This window comes from Petaurus breviceps, unplaced genomic scaffold, assembly GCF_028583685.1.
Source record: "Petaurus breviceps papuanus isolate PSGF00001 unplaced genomic scaffold, PetGlider_PUasm1.0 90895, whole genome shotgun sequence".
Lineage (NCBI taxonomy): Eukaryota > Metazoa > Chordata > Mammalia > Diprotodontia > Petauridae > Petaurus > Petaurus breviceps.
Genome location: NW_027187372.1, coordinates 22,267,398 through 22,290,736, shown reverse-complemented (window position 1 = coordinate 22,290,736; position 23,339 = coordinate 22,267,398). Strand labels below are relative to the sequence as shown.

The 23,339-nt window shown below is 38.9% G+C and overlaps 1 protein-coding gene across 4 annotated transcripts; it reads right to left on the bottom strand.

The window, feature by feature from the left end:
* Positions 1 to 438: 438 nt before the first annotated feature.
* On the bottom strand, positions 439 to 18,959 carry LHX9 (LIM homeobox 9). 4 transcript variants are annotated; one of them, XM_069074490.1, is made up of 6 exons: positions 18,723 to 18,959; positions 16,964 to 17,082; positions 14,531 to 14,733; positions 13,092 to 13,447; positions 6,362 to 6,564; positions 439 to 2,109 (listed from the first exon to the last, which is right to left on the bottom strand). In XM_069074490.1, the coding sequence occupies exons 2-6, from the start codon at positions 17,078 to 17,080 to the stop codon at positions 2,053 to 2,055; spliced, it is 936 nt and encodes a 311-aa protein (XP_068930591.1). In that variant the 5' UTR covers positions 17,081 to 17,082; positions 18,723 to 18,959; the 3' UTR covers positions 439 to 2,052. The 4 variants fall into 4 exon arrangements, with proteins under 4 accessions (XP_068930591.1, XP_068930590.1, XP_068930589.1 ...); XM_069074489.1 differs by lacking the exon at positions 18,723 to 18,959 and adding an exon at positions 17,378 to 17,639; XM_069074488.1 differs by lacking the exon at positions 18,723 to 18,959 and having other exon boundaries at positions 16,964 to 17,640.
* Positions 18,960 to 23,339: the final 4,380 nt, after the last annotated feature.

Sequence of the window (23,339 nt, the reverse complement as noted above, 5' to 3'; positions counted from 1 at the left end):
GCTATGAAATCTTGTTATGCTGCTCCCAACCTCAGAAGTTCATATTATTCCATTCTCACTCCAATACAAGAAATAGGCAGTTGCCCAGATTTTAAGAATTGCTCTCTAATACAGAAAACCACAGTAGTCCTTCCAACTCTGAATCATATGATTTCTACACATCCAACCTGCTTAATTAGTTCTCCTTACTTTTTGTAAAATGTGCCTGTTTAAAATTAATAATACATTGAGTAGTTTTTGCAGATGTTTTTTCAGATATTTTTCAAATATGCCCTTTCACCTTTGGTCCTTTCCCTCATTTAATTGACCAAATATTTAAACATCTATAGAACTAGGAGAGGTGCCAAGATATTTCTAAATCAAACTGTAACAGGTGAGTGTCACTGGAGAAGAGCATCTCTGTAGAATAAGAATTTGAATTAACTGGCATGAGGTGTATTTCTAAAATCTATTTAAACAACTTTAATTATGAACAATGTTTCACTGAAGCATAAAACATTATAGTTACTGACAAAACCAGCATGTTTCAAGATCTCTCAGAATAGTCTATATATCATGTCATGTTGCCTTCTTATTAAGAGCTTCTCTCTTTCTTTTATCCTTTCTTTTTCTTTCTTTTTTGGTATCCAGAAGATGAAAGCATTTAAGAAAACATTCAAATACTGAGAATGCAGGTGAAATATTTAATGTCTGTCATAATTATTCATAAAAGTTACATCATTTACATAGGGTTCATTTGTATATAATAAAAATTTCATCTTAATGAAAAAAATTTCTGGAAAGTATTTTATATGTTAATTTGTTTAACATATGCTTTGGATATACAGCTAAATATGAATAGTTTTTAAAAAATTCTTTCTGCAAATATTCCTTCTAACAATTAAAAAACCTCATTACTAAATAATGGTTTATTTTTCCATTCATTTTCGCTTGTAAAATCATACGTAAATTGGACTGTGCAAAGATCAGATCCTTTCATAGTTCAGAATATACTTTTATATGTCAATAAATTTGTTCATTGCATAGTGAACATGTAAACTTATCAAGAATCAATAAATTTTATCGTAATAGTCTAAAAAAAGTTGCTGAAGCTTTTACACATGCTACTCTTTTTCAGAGATTTGTTTTTCTTATTGTTGTTTGGGTTTCCTCTGTCTTTATTTTTATTTTAAGTACATGTTTCAATTGCATACGACAAATGAAAGTAAGTCATGAAACATTAAAATCCAAGGAAATCATTTTACACTAAGCTACCATAATGCCACCTTCTTGTTTTGATTATTTGCGCTTTTTTTTCTCTAGGTATAACAAATTGGAAGTTTACCATTCTGCCTTTTAAGACAGTGTCCAAAATATTCTAAATTAATTTCAACAGCTAGGTTAGGTGTGTTTACATAAAGTTAACTATGTTTGCATCAAATAAAATGTTTATTCATGAAAGCTATTTATTGTACAAGAAACATCAAAGAGAAGTCATCATACAGAAATGTACACTATAGGTGACAGATGTAAAAGTGCATGCAGATTTTTCGGCTTTTAAAAAAAGAAATCATAAACAATAATGCTAAAAATTACTTAGTTTTGATCCCTATGCTCTTAAATGAGTGATAGCTTTTCTTTGAATTTACAAAAATGCCATTTAACAGATATGACTAGTACACATTAGCAAGCAGGTGGAATGAATGTATTGGGATTTTATTTTACAAGTATTTGTGCTTGGCAAATGTGTTGTTGCTATATTTTTAATTTTTTAAAGGAATAATTGTCTTCCAACATGGGTAGGGTATGTTACTGCCAGGTTGCTCTGGTTTATACACGGCTTTTCTAACTTTTGCTTTAAACCACACAATTTTGTAAGCCTTCATTTGTGTTAGATGTCATAAAGAACATAAATTTTGTTAACATTCAGGAAATGACATTTAAGTGTCTCTCTCTCTCTTATTTTTTTTGGCTCAATAGATTTTTTTTAATGTATGATTATCATAACCTAATATTGTCTTTGTCTTCACTGCAGTGGATTTCCGATCAAACTTTTCCCCTTCTTTTAATACTTTAGGGAATTTTCAAACGTCGGGATGTTTGGCTGTAATGCCCCAAGATTTGTTCTCCCTGAAAGAAATCATAGTGACAATTTATTAAACTACAGAGCAACCTGGCTTGTAGGGGTCTGCAATTTCTATTGGGGTTTACCATTATTCATTTGTGTTAAATATACCTAGTATTGAATCTTTATCATATTTAGGTGGTTTTTCATGCAATTACTTCAGCTGCTATTTAGATGCATTTTTATTTATGGGACTGTTGTATCAAATCAGTGGGGCATTTTTCTTTGTTATCCAAAAATTATTTTAAAAGGAATCTGGAATTACATTGCATCCTCAGTGGCACACACAGTGAATAAGAACCAGGGATTGAAAAGTTAGGGACTAATTTTCTTGTTAAATATTTATAAAATTTGTATTACCCTTTTAATATGATTTAGTCATAAATATTGGAAAGCAGGGAAACACACCAATTCAGGGAGACCTTAAATAAAACTGATGGGAAATAAAACTCCTTAGATTCAAAATGGTTTATTCACACAAATTTAATAGGATATATCACAATTGTTTGGTCCATAAATATTTAGGGGAAATAGTTTCTATACAATGTATTTCTCAATAAACAAAGAAACATGGACAATTTTGCTAGACCACTTACTGTACTATAAACACGAAGCTTCATATATAAGATTATTGAATTTATCAACTATATTTGAAAGAGTGCACAACTGCTTTCTATGACATGTTTGTCCCCTCTAACAGGATACACCATAAAAAGAGTTTCAGAAATAAGAGGTAAAACAGTACAAAACTAGTGAGGTGTCAAAAGGGCTTAAAACAGTTAATTTAACAAACAACACATATATCCTGATTTTTCACAAACTTACTTCCAAGTTATATCATAAGGCACATATTAGAACTGAGTTATGATTAGTCTACTTAATAAAGTAGATCTATAGTACCATATATTGTTCTGTCAAAGAACAAAATTTATATGTATCAATATTTTTACCTGTAAAAGTGTATTAATAAGATCTCAGCCTTACCAAGGTTGTTTGGTCTGGTTAGTGGTAAATGCCCATAATGTAATAGAAATAGGAAAAGTCAAGATTTAAGCTCCATATAAGATGATAACCATACTTGCTAAATATATAATGGCAATCACACCTTTCTTCTGTTACAGTGTTAACATCTCTTCCATCATCTTTTTTTTTTAAAAATAAGCTACTTTCTGTGCTAATTTTCTAAAAACCCTGAGCAAAAGTTACAATAATGCACTTTAATGTGGGCAGTGAACTGTCAATATGTAACCACACATTTATACAGCCAAAAGGACACCTTTAAATATATTAAATAGCCACCCTGACCACCAAAAGAGATTAATGGGGCCGAAAAAGTGGAGAATATGTGCAAAGTTATTCTTAACAATCCACTAAAGCAAGACATATATCTTGACTTTTTCTGAGAAAATTCACAATCTAATTGGTATTTAACTACAACAGAAGCATACAGATGAACATTCACCACTGCCCAGACCATTAAGATTTTTAGTTTAAATTAAAAAGAAAAAAATGCTATTGTAAACTAGGAAATTATTTCAGATCAGCATCCACAAGGCTTCTGAGTTTAGTTTCAGAACAGTTTACTACAAATGCCAAATTTCAGAAAACCTTTTCTTCAAAAATGTATCTTCTTATACAAAAATAAAATAAAGCAAAACAAGCAACAAAATTTAATGTTGATAGAAATAATCTTAATGTGCTGAAGTTTTAAAAGTTTTTCTTTTTTATGTGTGATGCCAGGAGCAATTGTATGGAAAATTTGAAGTAAATTAGAATAGCAATGAATCAAATTAACTAAACCACTTTTCTAAACATCTTAATGAATTATATTTTGCTTATTTCCATTTTCCCTGAAAAAAGGAAAGTAATTTATAGAGAATTACCTCAATAATATATACTTTTCAGTCTTTAGAGACTAAAAGTATAGAACTTTAAAATTCTAAGTGGAATTTTCATGGCAGGGGGAAATGGGATAATATCTAGAAAGTTAAAATGAAATAATAAAAGAGCCATTTTTTTTGTTGTTGAATTATATGCCCATGGAAGGAAAATCCAACTTCCTAGAGTAGGTTCCCCCAATTAATTACACACAAATCATCTTAGAATGTTAAAGCTGGATGGGACTCTAATCACTGGACATTTACACATTTCTAAATCATTATTTTGTAGTGCTTTTGTCTAATCACATTTTTCCATTTGAAGTTTTTGTTGCATGTGAGGAACTCATAATTGTCTTAAATTTTTTTCAAGTTGCAAAAATAAAAATGTGAAGGCTGCAAAATTCAAGAAGCATATGTGACATTGCCAGACAGAAAACTCCATTTGGTGATAATTATCTGATTCTTTTTTAGCCTGGTTATTAGACTGGGAATAGGATTCTTTGCCCATGATAATAAAGCTCATTTTTCCCGAGATTCTGGAAATAAGTAACATACAATTTTAAGAGGCACTTATTAGAATGAGTCAAAAACTTCCCTTACCTACTGAAAGACCTAATGATTTTTTTTTTAATCCAAATACAGTTTGTAGACAAAGTACGTTCACTTTAAACGAGAGACATGACTGTAAACTCATTGGCCAAGTGGCTGCAGATGCTACACACCAAGCTGTTGTTTTTTCCCCCCAAATATCTTGTGGGTTAAAAAAAAAGTCTTGTAAATAATAAAAATAATAATAATAATTAGAATAATAATAATAAAAAAGAAGAGGAAGAATTAAAAAAAAATCCAATGTTAGAAAAGGTTCGTTAAGGTAGTTTGTGAGGGGCTTCCGGATTCGTGGCTGTCCAAGTTAGAGGTCACGGATGTCACTACAGTGATAGTGGGATTGGTCAGGTCTGTTAAAGTGGTCGCAGTGCCGGGTGGAGAGAGAGCGCCGCTGTCTGCTGAGGGCGGTGCCGGGAGCGACGTGCCATCAGCTTTATCAACACCCCCATTCTCCTGCCGCAAAAGATTCCTTCTGAATTTGGCTCGTGCGTTTTGGAACCAAACCTGCAAACCAATCCCAATTGATTTCTTTACCGATGTTTGTTTTTGCTGATTGTTTTTATTTTATTTTATTTTTTGATGTATGTTTCTCCTTTTAAAATGTTTTGTTTTGTTTTGTCCTTTTTTTAAGAAACTTTTTTTTCTTTTTCACTTATTTTTTTTTTTTCAAATAAACTTCAAATGCTCTCTGTGCTAGGCTGCACATAACCCCCCAGCATGACAAGTGCCTCTTAGGACAACTGGAGCTGAAGTTAAACAATTCAAATTAAGCATAGGGATATAAGGGGGGACGTACACTATGGCCTTAGCTACTGATCATTAATTAAGAGGGCCTGCTCTGAGTCTTTTGAAGGTAGGGAACAGTCATGGTGATTGAAAATATCTAAAGGTGAATAGCAACATGGACGGCAGTTAGTACTAATAGACTTTGTTATTACTGAGATCACCTCCCCTTAGACTTTTTACAGAGTAGCAAAACCTTTTTGTCCCTTGGCCACAGATGAACCTTGGTCAATCAGACTGCAAATGCATGCTAGTGGTCATCAGGCAAGAAAAAAGTGTCTGTTTCAGCACCTCCCATCACCCATTGCTGGAAAAAGAACTCACGGTGGGACTATAATGTCATCTTCCCACATGAAAAACCATACATTAAAGGAAGGGGCATACAGCAGAGCTAATTATTTGGAATTTTTCTTTTCATTGTTATTTGTTAGAAAAAAAAATTATTAGTTAGAAACTGAGTGTTTGTTGCTAAGGGGGAAAATCATACACTAGGCCTTTGGAAAGTGGAAAAGGGGGACCACCTGAACTTTGAAGACTGTATCAATTCAAATTCCCTTCCATTGTTACTAGGATTGCCAAAATTTTGCTGAACTGAGGACTGCAATGACAATTCTCCAGAAACCAATAGACTAAGCCTCATAAAATACCTCTATCTTTTCTTTTTAACAGACATCATGTCATTGCTGTGTAAAATACATGCTTCTGATATACAAAGCAATATGGTAAGCCCCGCATTCTCTATGGGACCCATCTCCATAAAAGAAGGAAGAATTTGACTTCATTTTTTTTTAAGTTTCCTGGGCCTCTCTTTGGGTACCCTGCCATGTTCCCCCTGAAATTCTCAGCACACTTACTTGGGATATAGCTATATCAAACTAATGAGAAACAGTGCAGACAATATCTATATCACTCTAAGAAGGGAAGATAACTACTTTTACTGGCAAGGGGAAGGGAAATTTTGACCCAGCCAGTGGTGGTGACTTCTTACCTGCAGAACTCTTTTGGTCAGGCCCGTTTTCTGGGCAAGCTGCTTGAGGTCCTTGGCATCCGGGTTGTGGTTTATAGCAAAGTAGGATTTCATGGTCCGGAGCTGGTGGTGCTTGAAGGAGGTACGCATGCGCTTGGTCTTCTGGGACGGGGGATAAGGCTGCTGGTCTCTGTCCAAATGATCCGCCTCATTTTCATTACAACCTGGTGAAATGACAATGAGGAAAACAACTGCTGAATGTAAAGAACCCTGAATTAAGAAAAGAATGGGGAGGACTTTGGTTTCTTTGTTTGTTTGCATCAAAGTAGCTGCTTGAAAAGGGAATGAAAAGTGATAAGTAGGTGAAGTGAGACTGAAAGAAGTACTTTGTTGTTATGGGTAAAGTTGGGGGGGGGGGGGGGGGGGGAAACTTTTTTTTTCTTTCCTAAAAGGAAAGAATAAGGTTTCAAGGAATCAGAATGTGAGCTGCATGTAGAACTTGACAACTACATTTAGCAAATTATGAGATACTTTTCCTCTCTTAGGTGAGGAAGTGATTATCTTACTGTGGTCCTAGGTTCAGATTTTGACCCTGATGAATACTACTTGTATGGCCTTAATCAAGTCGCTTAGCCATTTTAGGCCTCAGTTACCTCATTTGTAAAATGAGGGATTAAAATTATATAGTCTGATTGCACACATATAACTTACATCAAATATCTTACCTTCTTAGGGAGAGAGAAGATGAGGGAGTTGGGGGAGGGGAATTTGGAACTCAAATTTTTTTTTTAAGATGCTTAAAATTGTCTTTACAAGTAATCGGGGGGGAAAATTAATACTATTTAAAATTTTTAAACCTATATGACCTCTGAAATCACTCCCAGCTTCAGATCTATGGACCACTAAGAAAATATATGACAAATTGAAGGACAAGTTAAAAGCCTGCTAGGTTTTTTTTAATCTTAGAGCCCTTCCTTGGTCCTTCTTGTTTCTGAGAAAATTATCAAATAATAGAGAAGAGGGTTTCTTTCACATCTTCCAAGTCAGATTTGAAAAGGGTAAATAGAAATTTCTAATGTAATTATAATTAAACTATTTTTGAGCCATTGTGAACTTCTAGGTATGAATGGCTAAATTGTAATTTTACCATACATAAAAAGTGTTGCCTCCCCATTGGAGTAATTTTAATACACATTTCTGAGGGAGTATAATCCTATACTTACTTTTCTTTACTCAAGTTTATGCCTGAAGCATCCCCCTAGCTTGTGCTTCAGAGGGGCCAGGTAGTAGATTCAGATCTACTTTCTTCATGTGGTAAATATGGATAGGCCTAAGAACTGTGCCTTTAGCTGGCTTTGGAGAGAGTTATGTGTTTCCTTTTCACCAGTGTATGTTCTACACAAAACATATCTTTAGCACTTGAGGTGCTTTAAAGAAGAAGAAGGGGGGTGGGAAGATACTTGAAAGCAGTCTAAAATTAATTATCTCTCAGATGTAAAGCTGCATGGATTTTAATAACCCAATGCTGGCCACTCATATAGAGACTATGACTACAAAATGAATGCATCACTGCATCTAATGCCACAGCTAACTTCAGAACAACAAAAAAAAAAACAATTTTTTAAAAAAATCTGTACCTCATCCTCAAATGTAAACAGCTTTTGTTCTTTGTTAAGCTCTATTAAGATTTCACTAAAAAAAAAAAGAATCAGTGAGTTCTAAAACCTTCAGCATAGGAATGAGAAATGAACATTTTGAAGGAAGTATGATATAAAGAACCATTGATTAATATTAACCCTTCATTTTTATTCATTTAAATGTTGTCTACATATTACTTTATGGTCAGATTTATTTTTCTAGTCTTGGTGAAACCCAAAAGAAAAAAAAAACTAGAAAGGCTATATTTAGTAATTTCTTAACCAAAAGAAATAAAAAAGATTAAATACACTAAAAACCAACAGACAAGCAACTGCTCCTAAATAGTTCTAACTATTTACCAAATGTTTCCTTTCTTAATATTTTCTTTAAGCCATGTCAGTAGGACAGGATACTTGACAGGTCAAGTCTCAGCTAAAACCTTGCCTGCTACAGGTAACTTTTCCTGATTCCCCTTAATTCTAATGCCTTACCTCTGTTCATTATTTCAATTTATCCTATATTTCTATTTGTACAAAATTGTTTGCATGTTGTCTTCCCCCATTAGATTGTGTGCTCCTTGTAAACAGGGACTATCTTTTCCCTTTCTTAGTTCCCCAGAACTTGGGTACCTTAGGTACCTGGCACATAGAAAGTACTTGATAAATGTTTTTTGCCAGTCCCACTGAGGTCAAGTGAGCTTTATTTAAAAAAAAAAAAACAAATAAACTTGATATAGAGTCAGTCATGTGTAGGCATTTAAACATTGTGCCCAGATGCCTTAAACCTTTTCAGAAAGTAGATATTTTTTTCCTTGAGATAATGAACAATTCTCTTCTAACTTTAGATTTTACTTATTCAGATGTAGCAAGGATGTTTTAGTGCAAATTTATATTGTATTACATTTTCACATCATCAAAATGGCTAAATTTGCAATGAGAGATCAACTGTAAACCTTAGTCCTTTGAAAACAATTAATTCTTCAGGGTCTGAGTATAAAACTAACCACCAACATCAAAATGACCAGAGGACTATAACTCATGTTTCAGAGTTCTCCCTGAAGAAAATGTATATGCCTAGCAGAGGCGGCTAACAAAGCAAAAGGTAACTTTTCTTGGACAACATGATGGATAATGAACAAACTTGGAATAGAAATTTTAATTTGATTTTTAAATACATACTCAACTTTCCATACCTTGTGCACTTTTTTATTTCTTAGGAAATATGTTGGTAGAGTTAGTCTTCGATGAGGAATATAGTCACTGTGCTTATCACATGGGGGGGAGGGGGATTGGTTGTTTAGAAAGTTTCTCCATTGCTATACTTTTGTAACCTTTTTTTTTCCTGATGAGTGGTAAGCAGTATATTTTAGTGCATTAAACAAACTATGTAGTAACTCTTATGTAAAAATAATAGCTGGTGAATCAAGTGGTTGTTGAAATATTTTATTTTATTAGAATTACTGATTGCATTCCTATCAAAATGTTATCATTTATATTGTGCAAGCACTTTCTACTAATATATATTTTCTTAATTTAATTAAGTTTTACTACAATTTTTGCTGTAGGGAGTGAGGTTGAACCTTTGATTTCATCCAAGGAGGAAACTCCTGGTGTCAAAATTCTCTCCACCAATAAAGATCTGCAACTAGTTTATAATTTATAATCTTACAGAATTGCCTGTAAGTAGACACTGAGAGGCTAAGTAACTTGCCAAAGGTGACACAGTTAGTCTATGGCAGAGACAGCATTTGAACCCAGGGTCTTCCTGGCTTTAGAGCTAGTTCTCTATCAACCTCACCATGCTGCCTCTGTTTATAGCAAATGTTAGGTGAACATATAGTTAATTGTCTTCCTCAGTTCGTCACCATATTAGTTCATAAGTTATACTTTTTCCTTTGAATTATAGAGTACAAAACTGAAAAACAACATAAACTAGTAAGAAAATTTAAATATTTGTTATTTCACTTAGGAAACTGAAATGTCCCGTTTGTTGCTGTTTTAAAATGGGCAAGTTAAACCCTCCAAAGATACCACTAGGGGTCACTGCCACATTCATTTAATAGTTGAAGTAAGTAGAAAAGTTTGAAAGGTGAAGAAAAAAAAGTAAAGGACTTGGAGAGGAAACTGTTGGGTAACTTAATGATGAATTGCTAAAATAATTTCTATCTTATTCTAAAACTAAATAAAATTTGTCCAGACCATACATCTCACTAATACTTTCCTCACTTTTGAAAACTAGTCCTCAGAATCCCAAATAAACTCTGAATTTCCTTCACCAAAGTGCCTGCTTGATTCATTCCTAATTGTGGAAGTAAGTATAATTTAAATATGGATGTGCTTTGGAATGCACTTAGCATATTTCAAATATTAAGTGATCTACATAAATGTTCTCAAATTTTGAAGTATGAATGTATGTTTCTTCCAATACACATTTGTTATGTGTATATATATGAATACATGTATATATACACACAAATGCACTATGAACTTCACATGTACACATAATATACTTCTAATTAGTAAGGTATAGTTGTGTATTTCTATATGTACATATATTCTTCTACACATGTGTACAATATGTCCCTGTGTAAATTATATTTGTTTTCTTCTATTAATATGTCACTTTATATATAAGTATTCTACATATTAGAAGAGATGCCAGCCAGTACAAAATTCAATGAAGACTAGAAATTTAATGAGGTAAAACTGTTAGACCATTTTATTTCCTGCTTAAGGAAATGCTTAACATGTTTTTAATTCTCTAGGGTTTCTTTTCCTCGTTTTAGTGCCAGACACTGGCATTAGATTCGTAAACACTCTTTTTAAAATGGTTTTGTGGCTCCTGATACTTATTCAAAGTACCACTTAAACCAGTTACTGAATTTTTGACATCGCTGAACATTTCTTGACCCTTTTGTTTAACCCTCTTTTTAGAAAAGGAAATGTTCTTCATTAGCAGGGGCCCCAAGGTGCTTCGGGGTCCTTTTCAATAGAATCTTTATCATTGCGAATCCCAGAGAGAGGAAATTTCTTAACACACACAAGTTTAGAACTAAATTAAAAACTCCTTTTTTTTTTTTTTTTGGCCTTTCGTGAAGATGGTGACACCATCGACTCCCGACACTCGGTTTTTGAGGAGATTCTTCCCTAAATTGAAAACCAAATACCTGGATGACCCTTGTGGGTTTATTGGTTGGTTGGTTAGTTTTTAAAGAAACTTTACATTGAGTTCTCCAGTTTTTCAGCGCACTCACGCTGACCACACCCTACTGTCCCCTTCAAGGAGTAGTTTGAGAATACAAAATCAGAACCAACGAGCAAACCAAACAGAATTAATTAGGTTAAATAAACAAATGCAAAACTCTATTTGTAATTTGGGCAGGAATCGCCCCCACTCCCCGGGCTTTCTGTAGACTGCAGGGAATCCCTAGCTAGAAAGGACTCTTCTGTCTTTTCTTTTTTCTCCTTTTTTTTCCCCTTTTCTCTTTTCCTAGAGACCAATTAGGGCCCCGGTGAGTGGCCAGGGATTCCGATGTCATCTTCCATTAATAAAGAACAATTAGTGCCCTGATTGCCCCGGCTCCGAAAGCCACGCATCAGAGGAGATGAAATAACCGCACTCGGTAATGCGGCCCTAGACCAAAAGCCCCTTAACGAGCCGCTACAGGGGCAGGGGCACTGGAGGGCGGCCGCTCGGCTGGGGGTTGGCAAAACGAGGAACGGCATCCTGCTGCCCTCGGCGGAGAAGGATTAAGCAGGTCCCGGAGCAAGGATTTGGTCTTTTCCTTTTCTCTCCCCTCCCCACCTCCACACCCCCAGCCCTATTCAAAACTGCCCCAGATTGAAACCATGATGGACTAGATAAAATCCTCGAGAAACTCTCACCAGCTCTGGACTTTCTGGGCCCTGGGGAGTGGAATGTGCCCGAGGGAGTGACACGTCATATTGTCTCCCCCACCTCCAGACTTCTTAGGGGTCCTGCTGCCCCCACCGGAGAGATATGCTGCAAGAGTTAAGGACTGTTGCTAAAAAGCATACCGACCTTTTCATTGAATTTTAGGAACCTGGGGTAGGGGACCTTCTTACTCTTATTCTTTAGGATTGAGAGCCGGAAAGGGGCGGGAGCAAGAGGGATATAAAGGTTAAGGCGAGCCAAGGGATCTCTTAGTACTTGGGCTTTTTGAGACCTTCCTCAACAGTGCTTTTTGTGACTTAAAGGAGGAAAGCTCAGACCTGCTCTGCTTTCACCTCCAGCCACCCTGCTAATAGGAATTAGCTAATAGGCTTAGATGAGTGTGGGGGAGGGGGTTTGGACGCAACCAAACTTCCCTGCCACCCCCAAGTATAAGAGAGAACCAGACAGATAAGCAGACAAGTTAAGAAAAAGAGGAAAATAGTGTCCCCAAGAGAATAATAGAATTTCCTCTTTCTAACTAGACAGGCTTTCGCCTCACTCCTGGAAAGAAGAGTAAATCTCAGTTTTGAACCCCTGGAAATCCTACCCAATAGCTTAACTAGGGTCTCTCTCCAACCTGATTCAGCAAGGCCTAGGTGACAATTTTTCAGTCCTTCAAAGAGTGTTCAGACTGGTCATTTAACACATGTAACAAACTTGTCTCTCTCCAACACCAAAGGTTGATTCGTAAAGCAAGTCTGGGTTTACTACAGCCCAGGACCACTCATCATCAATTTGGAGCTAGCTAGTGATCTCAACCTCTGCTTTTTCAAAGTTGAGGATGAAATTAAAGCCTCTTTTCAAAGTGTTTAGAAAACCCTCTACTAAGACTTGTGCCTGGCAATCCACAGACTGCCCTTGGTCTTTCCTCCAACTGAAGATCCTGAAAGTAACTGGACCACCATTGGCACCTGGGCAGTTGGGGGTTGAGTTTGTCTCCCTGAAAAGCCTCCAAGTCCCTCTGGTTGTGAGTGGTCGGTGGGCCTAGATAAGGATTTGGGGAGGGGGGGTGGAGGGAAGAGAGAAGGTGGGAATGGGAAAGGCTGAACTGAGCAAAATCAGTCCTAACCTAGTGGAGTTCACAGAGAGGAAGGAAACCCGGGGTTTTACCTCAGGGTGCGATTGAGCAAGGGGTTAACTATTGATGTCCTGGGCCCACCTGAGTTGTAATTGACGATGTCCACTCCGAGGGCGGGGCTCTTTCTTTTTCTGGGCCTCCCTTTCTGGACAGTGCCAGTGCCGTTGAAGTAAGGCAGTGCCAACCCGCCGCTCTTAGCCGCTAATTCGGTGTAGCTAAGCTGCGGGGGGTATTCTCCTTGTAAGAGGGTCTCAAAATGGGCCCGACAGTAAACCAGGTTGTCCTTCATGCCAAAGTGATCGCCGGTGGTCAGAGTCTTGTTGCAGGTAGTGCAGGTGAAGCAGCTCAGGTGATAGACAGACTCCCTGGCTCTCATAACCATCTCGGAAGCCGAGATCCCAAGGTGGCAGCGGGCACATCTCTGCACGGAGAACCTTCTGAAAAGAAACATCAGAATAGGAGCATGAACTTAGAATAGGCAGAACCACCTTCCCCTTGGGAGAGGGGGGAGGGCGATGAAAGAGGGGGGGGACAAGCAGCTGGGGCTGGTCTGCAGCTGTCTGACACCTTCCCAAAGGGCCCAAGGCAGCTTCTTAAGAGTCCGGGGGCAAGTAAAATAAAGGAGTTTATTTTATGTGTTTGAAACAAAGGATGAATACTTTGAAATCTTCCTTTCCTTTTTAAATTGACTCGACGTGTGTATATTATACAAGTGAATTTCTTATTATATAAATATGTATGTATACATATATATGAAGACACACAGGTGTGTCTGTGAAGACCCTCTTGTTTTCGCTTACCTCTCTCTGGCTGAGATTTGAGTACGATTCCCTGGACACATTTATATCCAGCCCGGTCCCAAAATAAACAAAATAAAAACTGGGAAAAGTCCATTTAAAAAAGCGCTTTCGATTTCTTTTCAACTACTAAGGCAAGTTGAAAAATTCAGTGACCTCTCTTATACAGAATTTCACTCTTGGATGGCTTAAAATGGGCCCCTTAGAACCCTTTCTATTTTAATTTACTGGGTCCTCTCCAAGATGGACAATATAGCAATAAGAATCACTATGGATATTAAAATCCAGTTAATAGATGTAAAACTTCCCTTCTTCGTAGGAAACGGAAAGTTGGGGAATGGGAGAGAAAACAAACCTTCAAGTCTTCCTACTATAGAGATATTGCTTTTAAACTTCACATGGCTATTCCCAGGACCCCTAATTTTCTAAAACAAATACCAAGAAAGTAAGGTGCTTGGGTAGTCTATTAAGGAATCTCTAGACCTAACAACTGCTCTGAGAGATTTATGTATTTTGATGCATATGTTTTCAATGATGATGAGGACAGAAATGCATAATATCCACTGAACCAACCCCAATGTCACCTAGGGGCAAGCTCTTTGCTCCTAATTACATCAACAAATACACAAAATACAGATTGTGCATAGGACTTCCTCTCTCAATCTTAGCTTTGTGCAGGGTAGTAGTATCTGTGAACCTGGATAGACTTATCTGAATGAATACCTGTAGTAATCCTCCTTGCAGTAAATGCTGCCATCCTTGGCAAAGCAGGTGAGCTCTGACTCCAAAGCCAGTTTACATTCACAGCACTTAAGACACCTCAGGTGCCATTGTTTGTCAACGGCCAGCAGGTAATATCTGTCTGAGATCTTTCCTCCACAACCAGCGCACAAAGCAGGCTTTTCAGGGCTCATAGGGGGCATACTCTGAAAAAAATAAACAAGCCAACAACAACCACAGGAGAGATGGGTTTAAAAAGAAACAGAAAAGGCAAGCATTAAACTGGAAGACTAGAGTCTAGACAAAACAGATCGGACTGGTGAACTGAAGCACAGAAAGATAATTTTCCAGAACCCAATCCTGACCTAAGAGTATTCAAATTCGGGGCATAAAGAGAAAATGGGTGCTTAACTTGGTAAGCATGGAACTTTAATATTTGTTTCATTCAGCACCATTCCCTCCATCTGTCTTTTTGTCTGTACCCTAGGCTACAAAATATAAGAAACTATGGAAACCTACTGCCAGACATCAGAATACTAAGCTGAAGGCCTCAATAGGGAAAGTACTGGGAGTTTATTAACAGCAGTCTGGAGGAAACTGCAGAATTACAGTAATTGCAACCTAAAGTGTGTCCATTGTCTTTTTTGGAATAGACAAAAAGAAGCCAAGGAGAAATATTAACTGTACCCCTGGTACCCAAGGGGATAGATTAAGACAAAGACTTGATTTTATTGTTAGATTAAATTCTCAATGATATCACCTATATTTCTAAATCCTAGTAGGCATAGTACCAACCAAAGCAGAAGAAAAATATCTTATGTTATTCCTGTACCTGTGCTCCTGGTTTGCAGACAATAAATTTCTTCAAAATTTGACAGATCCTGAGTGTGTCATAACTTAGCAAAGTAGGCTGTAGGGTTTCTATCTGATAAATTAATAGAGTATATATATATATATATATATATATATATATATATATATATATATATAAAATACTCAGGGTGTCCCAAATGAATAAGTGTAGTTTTAAGTTGCACTAAGACTTTTGGGACTCCTTGCATTCATACACACATTTGTATAATATTCATTGTTCACATGTAAATACAGGCAGACACATCTTTACAGTTAAATTCATGGTCTAGCATCAGTCATACTTCCTGTGTTCAGAGCTAGCTGAGCTAGAGGGCATATATGGACTGGGCAGAATCTCATCATTAACAGAAGCAAGCTCGACCAGAAGTTCAGGTTTTGTGTTGTTTTTTTTTAAAGGAGAAATGCCAAAGCCATCTGTTGGATATTTTCGTCAACAGGAGAGAAATGTTTTGTTCTACCGCCTCCCCTCCTTTTACTGAATGGCAAAAACAAAAGAGTTTTCGTGTTTACAGAGTCTTAGGATGGGCACAGACGCCTAAATTACACACTGGAGTCCTTTCAGCAAAACAAAACAAAGCAAAATCGCTAAAGTGGTTTTCCAGGCCGTTACTTTGTTTGATGATTCCCCATAAGTGATTTGTAGGAGATATACAAATAGGAGAAAAATATATATCTCCCTTTCCTAAAATCATTCCTGGAGAGTGTCCTGGCTATTTTCCCCTATTGTAAGTAGGAAGCGTTTTCGCTATGGAAAGATGTCTAAAATAAAAATAGATGAATCAACCTTGATTCGATTTTGTTAAAAATCTTGACACTTACTTTCAAAAATGATCTCAAAACTCTTATAATCTCTCCCCTGCCTCCAAAAAAAGGGGGATTCTAAGGTGAAAAGCCGAGATACTTTGAAATGCCTCTTGTGCAAAGGATTCAGGATGAAAAGAAGGACATGCGGACCATGGACTTCGCTTCTTTCTTTCTATTCATTCCCCTACTCCTTCAAGTGGCATGTGCAACCCCCGAGGGAAAGCCAAGGAGATTCCTTCCTCTGTAAAGGACTCTGACGCCTGATTGTCAAGGACTGGAAACAGCCTCAGCCCCCGATCTGTCGGGATGCTTAGTCCGCTCTTTAAGAGCCCAGAAGCAACTGGGAAGTTTAGGACCAGTTTGCCCAGGGTTTCCATAGAGAGTAGGGACCTTCATCCAGGGTATTCCCGCTTGCTCTAAAAAAAAAAAAAAATACGGCCATCGCTCCAAGGCGATTTCTCCATCCAAAGTCCCGTGCAGAGAGGCCCGTTATTCCTCGCACATTTTAAGTAAGCAAAATTCAATCTTCCAACCCACCAGCCTACAGCAAAGTAGTTGTCCCTCTCAACCCCCAACGCGCACACAAACACACACACACACACACACACACACACACACACACACACACACACACACCAGAGACTCCGGGCTCATCGCCTCACAGCTTCGGAGAGCAGAAAGGTAAAGGGTGTGGGACCTCTTTTCAGTCAAGTATTAGGAAAGAAGTATGCGGGGACAAACTGCCCCGGGGCCTCTTACCGCTTCTCTGCCATTCATCTGCCCTCCTTTGGCCAGGCGGGACTCAGTCTTGGATCTCCTCTCCATCTCTTCCATGATCCCTTGGATATGGCCCCCGGAGATTCCGTGGAAAAGCATGGCTGGGGGACGGAAAGGACAAGTATTTTCTTCGGCTCGGCACCCCACTATTTCCATATACAGACACCCCAGAGTCTCAGATCATCCAAAAGAAAAAAAAAAGTCTACACCGTAGACGGTCACTGAGTGGGGGTAGGGGACTAGGGAAGAGGAAGACGAGGAAAGAAAGAAAAAAAGAGAGACAAATTGCAAAACCGACTTCTTGAAAGGGGGAAAAAAGCACCAACAGCTTCTGGAGATGTGCGGAAAACAAACAAACAGGGGGTGGGAAAAGAAGGAGAAAAAGGCGAATCTTACTGCTCTGCAGAGATCGGATTACTAATGGGAAACAACTGGAACGGGGGGAGAAAAAAAATCTGGTGGAGACAGAAAATAGTTTTGAACACAAAGAAAGAAAAAGAAATGCTATTTTCAGTCGTCCCTGGATGCTTTAAAGTTCCCAGTGCCTGTAGGTTGGATTTGGGACTGCTGCTTTCTGGAGCTGTGTCCAATTTGTTAAGAGACTAAAGCCAGCCCATTTTTGATAATTTAGTAGGAGGAGTTCTCTCCCTTGAGCTGCCACTGATTTTTATTCAGACAACAAAGACCTGTCATACTCCTCTCAACCCCCTAGTGATCGGCCAGCAGTGACAAACATTACAATGTGGGGAGGAGGGAGGCAAGAAAAAAGGGGAGGGGGACATTTATGCAAGCCCCCTCCCCATCTCCGCGCACACATACATCTCCTCCCCTACACATACATACATACACACCCCCTCCCGGATACACTCGCGCACACGCACACACACATAAACCCACCATGGCGCACACGCTTACACACACACGCCTTCCCTCTAGATACACACTTCCAACGGTTCCCAGCGGTCATGTTTTAAGGGAGAAATGCAATACTCATTGTCCTAGATTGGACTCAGGAAATGGAAAGCGGGTCCTAGGTCAAGACTAAAGCCTCGCCAAGAGAGGAGACAGACTCCCTCAACTTCGCAAACTTTGCCGGACACCCTAGTTTGGGTTTCTGATCTTAAACCTATCAGCTCTGTATCCATTACTGAAAACAGACACATCTAGCTGAATTAAAGGTTCTGTTTCCTTCTTTCTCCTTTCCCATAAAAGAAATTTATCCAATCAAGAGGTTTTCGTTCCTCACTTTCTCCAAGGTTTGTAAAGTGTCGTTTGAGGAGTTGATTACAGAAGTTGTCCTGTTTCTGTTGGCGGAAAGTTTTAGCCCTCAGATAAAAGACTGTATGTGTGCACCTTTGCATAAGCAAATCTAATGTGTAGTTTTGGGACTTTATTCCTAATTCCAAGTGCATGGCAGTCTTAAGGGAAATTCTCGTAACTTTTAAGTTTGTTTGAAACTTGCCAATAAGGGCCACAAATCCCTATCAGTCATCATTCCCATTTACCCAACAGGTAAGTAGACAAATCAATTACAAATCCAATAGATTTTGCACATCCTCCCATAGCCTTCAGGGGTGAAAAGGGCTTCAGGAGCAGGAAAATGGAGGCGGGGGGGGGGGGACTGTCGGGAGTGACGGGGAGAGGAAGGCAAGATGAGGCATCCGAGCTAAGAATGACAAGAGACTAAATTGTTCATGTAGCCGAAAGCCATTTACATAGTTTTCTCCCCAACCAAAAGTACCTGACCACACCAAGCAGTTGTAGGTTGATCCTCTTATTCTGTACTATCAACCACCCCAAGTCCACGGAAATCTGCTGGGCTTCCCAAGTCAGAAGACTTGACAATAGACTAGTAAATCCAGGCTAAAGATACGATTGCTTCCTTCCTATTTTCCTTCCTTCCCCATGCCCTGCTTTTTTTCAGAGTTCTCTTTCCGTGCCTTTCACTGGAACAGCTGCCGGCTGTTTCCTGACACCTCAATCCCTCCAGAAGGATCTTCCTGGAGGCAGAGCTGCTCCCCTAGTCCGTAGGGATTTCTACACTAAACCCAGCCCAGTCGTGAAAAAAACACCAGGCGGGGCCCCGCTTCCTTTCCCCAGCATCACAATCACTCCTCCTGAGGGGCTGCTGGAGTCACCTCTTCCATGAAACCCAAGATGCATTCGGCTTTCTCCCAGCTTTTTCTCTGAGAGTCAAAATTAATGTTATTTGCAGATCGGCTGTTGTTACATTCCTCCGCGTGCCAGAATGCAGCTCATAAAACACCATTTCACACAAAAATGAAGTCAACCAAGTGAAATAAGCCGAAGATCCCACCCCCCCTTCTGTTGGCACACTAGACCCTGGACAGCAGGGCTGCTATTTACTGTAAGTAATGTAATTAGCCCTTTTGGATGAAAATCAATGTGCTTTAAGCACACACGCGCACAACAAAACACCAAGGGCTACTCAGAGTGAAGTTTGGGAGTGTTGGTTGTCTTTTCACCAAAGGTCCTTTTATATAGAAAGGAGGCAGATTTCCTTTAGAGGAATCAATGTCTAAGGCTTCTGAGGAGAGAAAGGAGGTCTCTCCTTAGGGGGAAAAAACTAGTCAATTAGTACGACAAGTCACTAGGAATTTAATTCGGGTAGAGTGTTTGCAGTTTTCTGATGATCTCCTACCCCACCTCCAGAAAGAGAAAGTTTGAAATTATTTGTGTCTGCTTCATACAACAACATCAACGCAATTACGTTCTGGGCCTCAGTTTCCTCATCTATAAAATGAGGTTGTTGAACTAGAAATGGCTACTCCGGCTCTTATACTTTACGATTCTCTGATTCTACCAAGATTCACATTTCAAAAACAGGAATTTCGTAAAGATGGGGTTGTGAGACGCTTGGCTGAGAGAAGACAGTGATTAAAAAATTATACAAGTGCTCCACGTCTCTAAGTCGGTAAAGCACGGTCAAACTCGCTTGGGGGTGAGACCTAAGTTCTGTGAGCCTTTTCATATTAAAATTCAGGTTACAATTCTCTCTCCCAGCATCTCTGCTCCTGCTGCCTTTGCTTTCTTCAGTAATGTCTCATATTGAGGACTCTGCCTCCTCATCGAGTCCGGGAGGCCCCGAGAAACTGGAGCTTTTCTTCTATTTGGTTCCATTCTGTTTGGGCTTGGGTTTCTCTTCTCTTTGTTAGTTTCATTCTGACTAGCTCTCAGCACAATCCCGGCCTTGCTCAGTGCCTCCTGATTCATGTGAAGAGGAAGTCCTTAGGACGCTCCCCGTAGAGCGAGAGACCGCTCAGAAAGTGGAGTTTTAGAAGCCCAGGAGTCTTGAATTGTGCCCTTAGGCGTCCCAGCTTCCATACAGGAAAAGCTAATTTCGTTTGGAAACTAGAGTGGGCTAAGAACAATTCAACTCACCTTCCTTTCCGAAGTGGGAAGAGGAGTGGTCTCAAGTCCTTGGGCAATCAGGACTTAAAATTTAAAAAAATAATAATAAATTTTTAAAAAGGACTTTATTTATAGTTCTATCGACTTTCTGTGCTTCCCCACTCCTTAATCTGAAAATAGCCCCTTCTAGTCACAGGAGTTTCTAATGCTAACGGAAGAAAGCATCCAATAGTTTACCTATCCTCCCGCACTTCTCCCCAATTCCAGAATAAATTGCCTGGAAGTGCCTATAAAAGTTGAAATATTTGCTCTTCCCCTCCTCTCGCCCCTGCACCCCCCCCACCCCCATTCCTTAAACTAATGGTCTCCGCCTTGTTCCATCTAACCTGCAGGTGCAAAGAGGCAGTTTACGCCATCCATGGGCTTTGGAAGAAGGTGCTTAGCCTCCTTCCATATCTTAACTCAATGACACTATTAGAAATAATTGGACAGATCACACAAGTCAACTCAGAAGCGACTAAATCCCTTAAATTGGGCACACTTAATTAATTATAAGCTCCTTTCTTTCTGCTCCACCAATCATTCTTAGGCTACTGTTGCCAATGCTGCTCTTGGCTCTGAGAAAACCAGTGTTTTCTTGGGTTAGGGATTATTAACATCGGAAGGATCCCAAAACAGGGAGTCTGGGCTTTCTTGGACAATATTCAGATGAGGCTCCCAGAGTTCTCCAAGAGAACCTAGTACCCCAAGGTAAAGTTGTCGTCCTAAGACATCCTTGCCTTGTAAGGGTGGAAAGACAAAATAGTTTGATTAGGAAGGAAAATCACTCTTGACAAACACAAATAAAATGATTATAAACAAATCAGTTGATTTGTCAATTTGTCAAAATCTGAAGCTAGAGCCCTTTGCCCTGAGGCAATAAAACAAAATTCCACACAAATTCAAATTGCCCACTTTAATTCAGAGATTAGATAGGGTCAGGTTTTTCCTTTCCCTAAAATGTACAGACATTCTTGCAAATACAGTGATTAGGATTGTGAGATTTTGCAGAGCCATCTGAGGTAGCCAGATGCTTTGTGTGCCCTTCAGTTCTTCGCAGGTCAAAGGCTCCCACGCGCCTCTTTTTTTTTTTTTCAGCTCCACAAAAACCTAGTTCTCTTTTCTCATTCAATCAAAAAACATTTATTAAGCGCCTACTATGTGCCAAGCATTGTATTAAATGCTGGCAGATAAAAACCTCTTGGTCTTCACTACCATCATCTAATCTGGAAACAATTTAGGGTCTCTGGCAACGCCCTAAAATCTAAAGTGAAGCTTTGTTGGGTGACGTTTCTTAATGGCGACTGGTACCCCTATAGGTCGTGAAATAATGGACGACAAATGTCCCAACTGAGGAAGGATTTGATTGAACCTGGCCTCAGCAACTTTCCCTTCAGATCCTGTAACAGAGCTTTCTTAGGGTGGGAATTTCAGAAAAGAATGAAAGGAGGATGAAGTGAGAGGTGAGAATACACTCAGCCTTTGTCAGAAGTAATGTCCCACCCGGAGCCAAGCCACAGCTCAGTCTTATGTTTAGGGCAACTTCATGAGCAAGTTCCCTCAGAATTCAAAAGCATTGTTCCTTGAACTGAAAAGGTCAGCACCTCTCCTCCCTACAATATACACCCATCTCCCTCACCAAATCTTTTACTGCTTGGGGAGGAGTTTTCGATGGGTGTTCATATCTTCTAAACCTCTTTCCTGAAGCCCCTTAAGTTCTCTCGAATGGGGTAGGTGTTGATGATAGAAAAATTCTTTCAAAAACTAAAAACCTTTTATTAGTGAGTTTCCCCATATTCATACCAAATTACACTCCAAATCGCCAATCATGTGAGAATATAGTATTGGTTTTCATAAGGGATGGAGGAAATAATTTGCCTTGTGACTTTACTGAACAAACTATATCAAATAGATAGTATTTCTCAATACTCTACATGAATGAATGACCATGTTGTTTGAACCGAGTTTGTAGTTAAGGTATATCCAGTGCCAGAAACTATCTCCTGTTTCCTACCACTTTTTCATCAGTTAATGTCCATCCTCAGTCAACTCTCTCTACCTCTCTCATCCCAATGAAGGAATGCTCAATCGGACAGGGATGAAATCCTCCCTTACAATAGACCAAGGTATCTATCCTATGAATCCAACTCCTTAGACCGTGCCTGCAGCGAGCACTGACTGGACCCTGGAGAAGTGCAAAGACATGCAAAGGAAAGAAAGAAAGGGTACACAAGGGAAGACAGGAAAACTAAATTCAAGAAAGATGGGGCGGGGGGAGGGAAGAGAGAAGATGAATTAATCCATTCTGTATATCCATAACTGGATTACTTTCGTATTGAAAAGTTACTGAATATTTTGAATCAAAATAAAATTCATGCAGATTCATACCCCCAGAACGCACGAAAGCAGACACACAGACACAGTCACAAATGCATAAATGCATAGACGAAGACACAAATATACAGACATACACAAGTGGAAGGGGAGGGAGGTGAGGGAACATAAAGAAAATGAGACGGAATGTCGTGTATAACTGACCTGCCTCTAGAGTGGTGCCGTTCAGCATCCTTAAGGCTTAATTTTATCTCAACTTTAATGGTACTTGCCCGCCACTGTAATTAAAAAGCAGCGCGTTAGATTCCCATTCAGATCAGATCAGTGTTTCCTAAGCAGTACGGTCTTTGGTTAAGCAAGGTTAGAGACTAACGCTGGTAATCACAGCCACAACCTCTAGCTGCAGTCAACCGCAAACTCAGGTGAAGGATGCAGCTCCCTAGCAAATGAGGCTTTTCCCCTTTAGGATCTAGAGAGGCTCAATCTTCTGAAGCTGAGGGGAGGCGGGGAAAAGACACCAGACGTTTGCCTGAGATTACACTAGGGGAATCGGCCATCCTTGCTGTTAAAAGGAGGATAATACAACAGCATTCGCCGCAGCTAATGGAAAAGC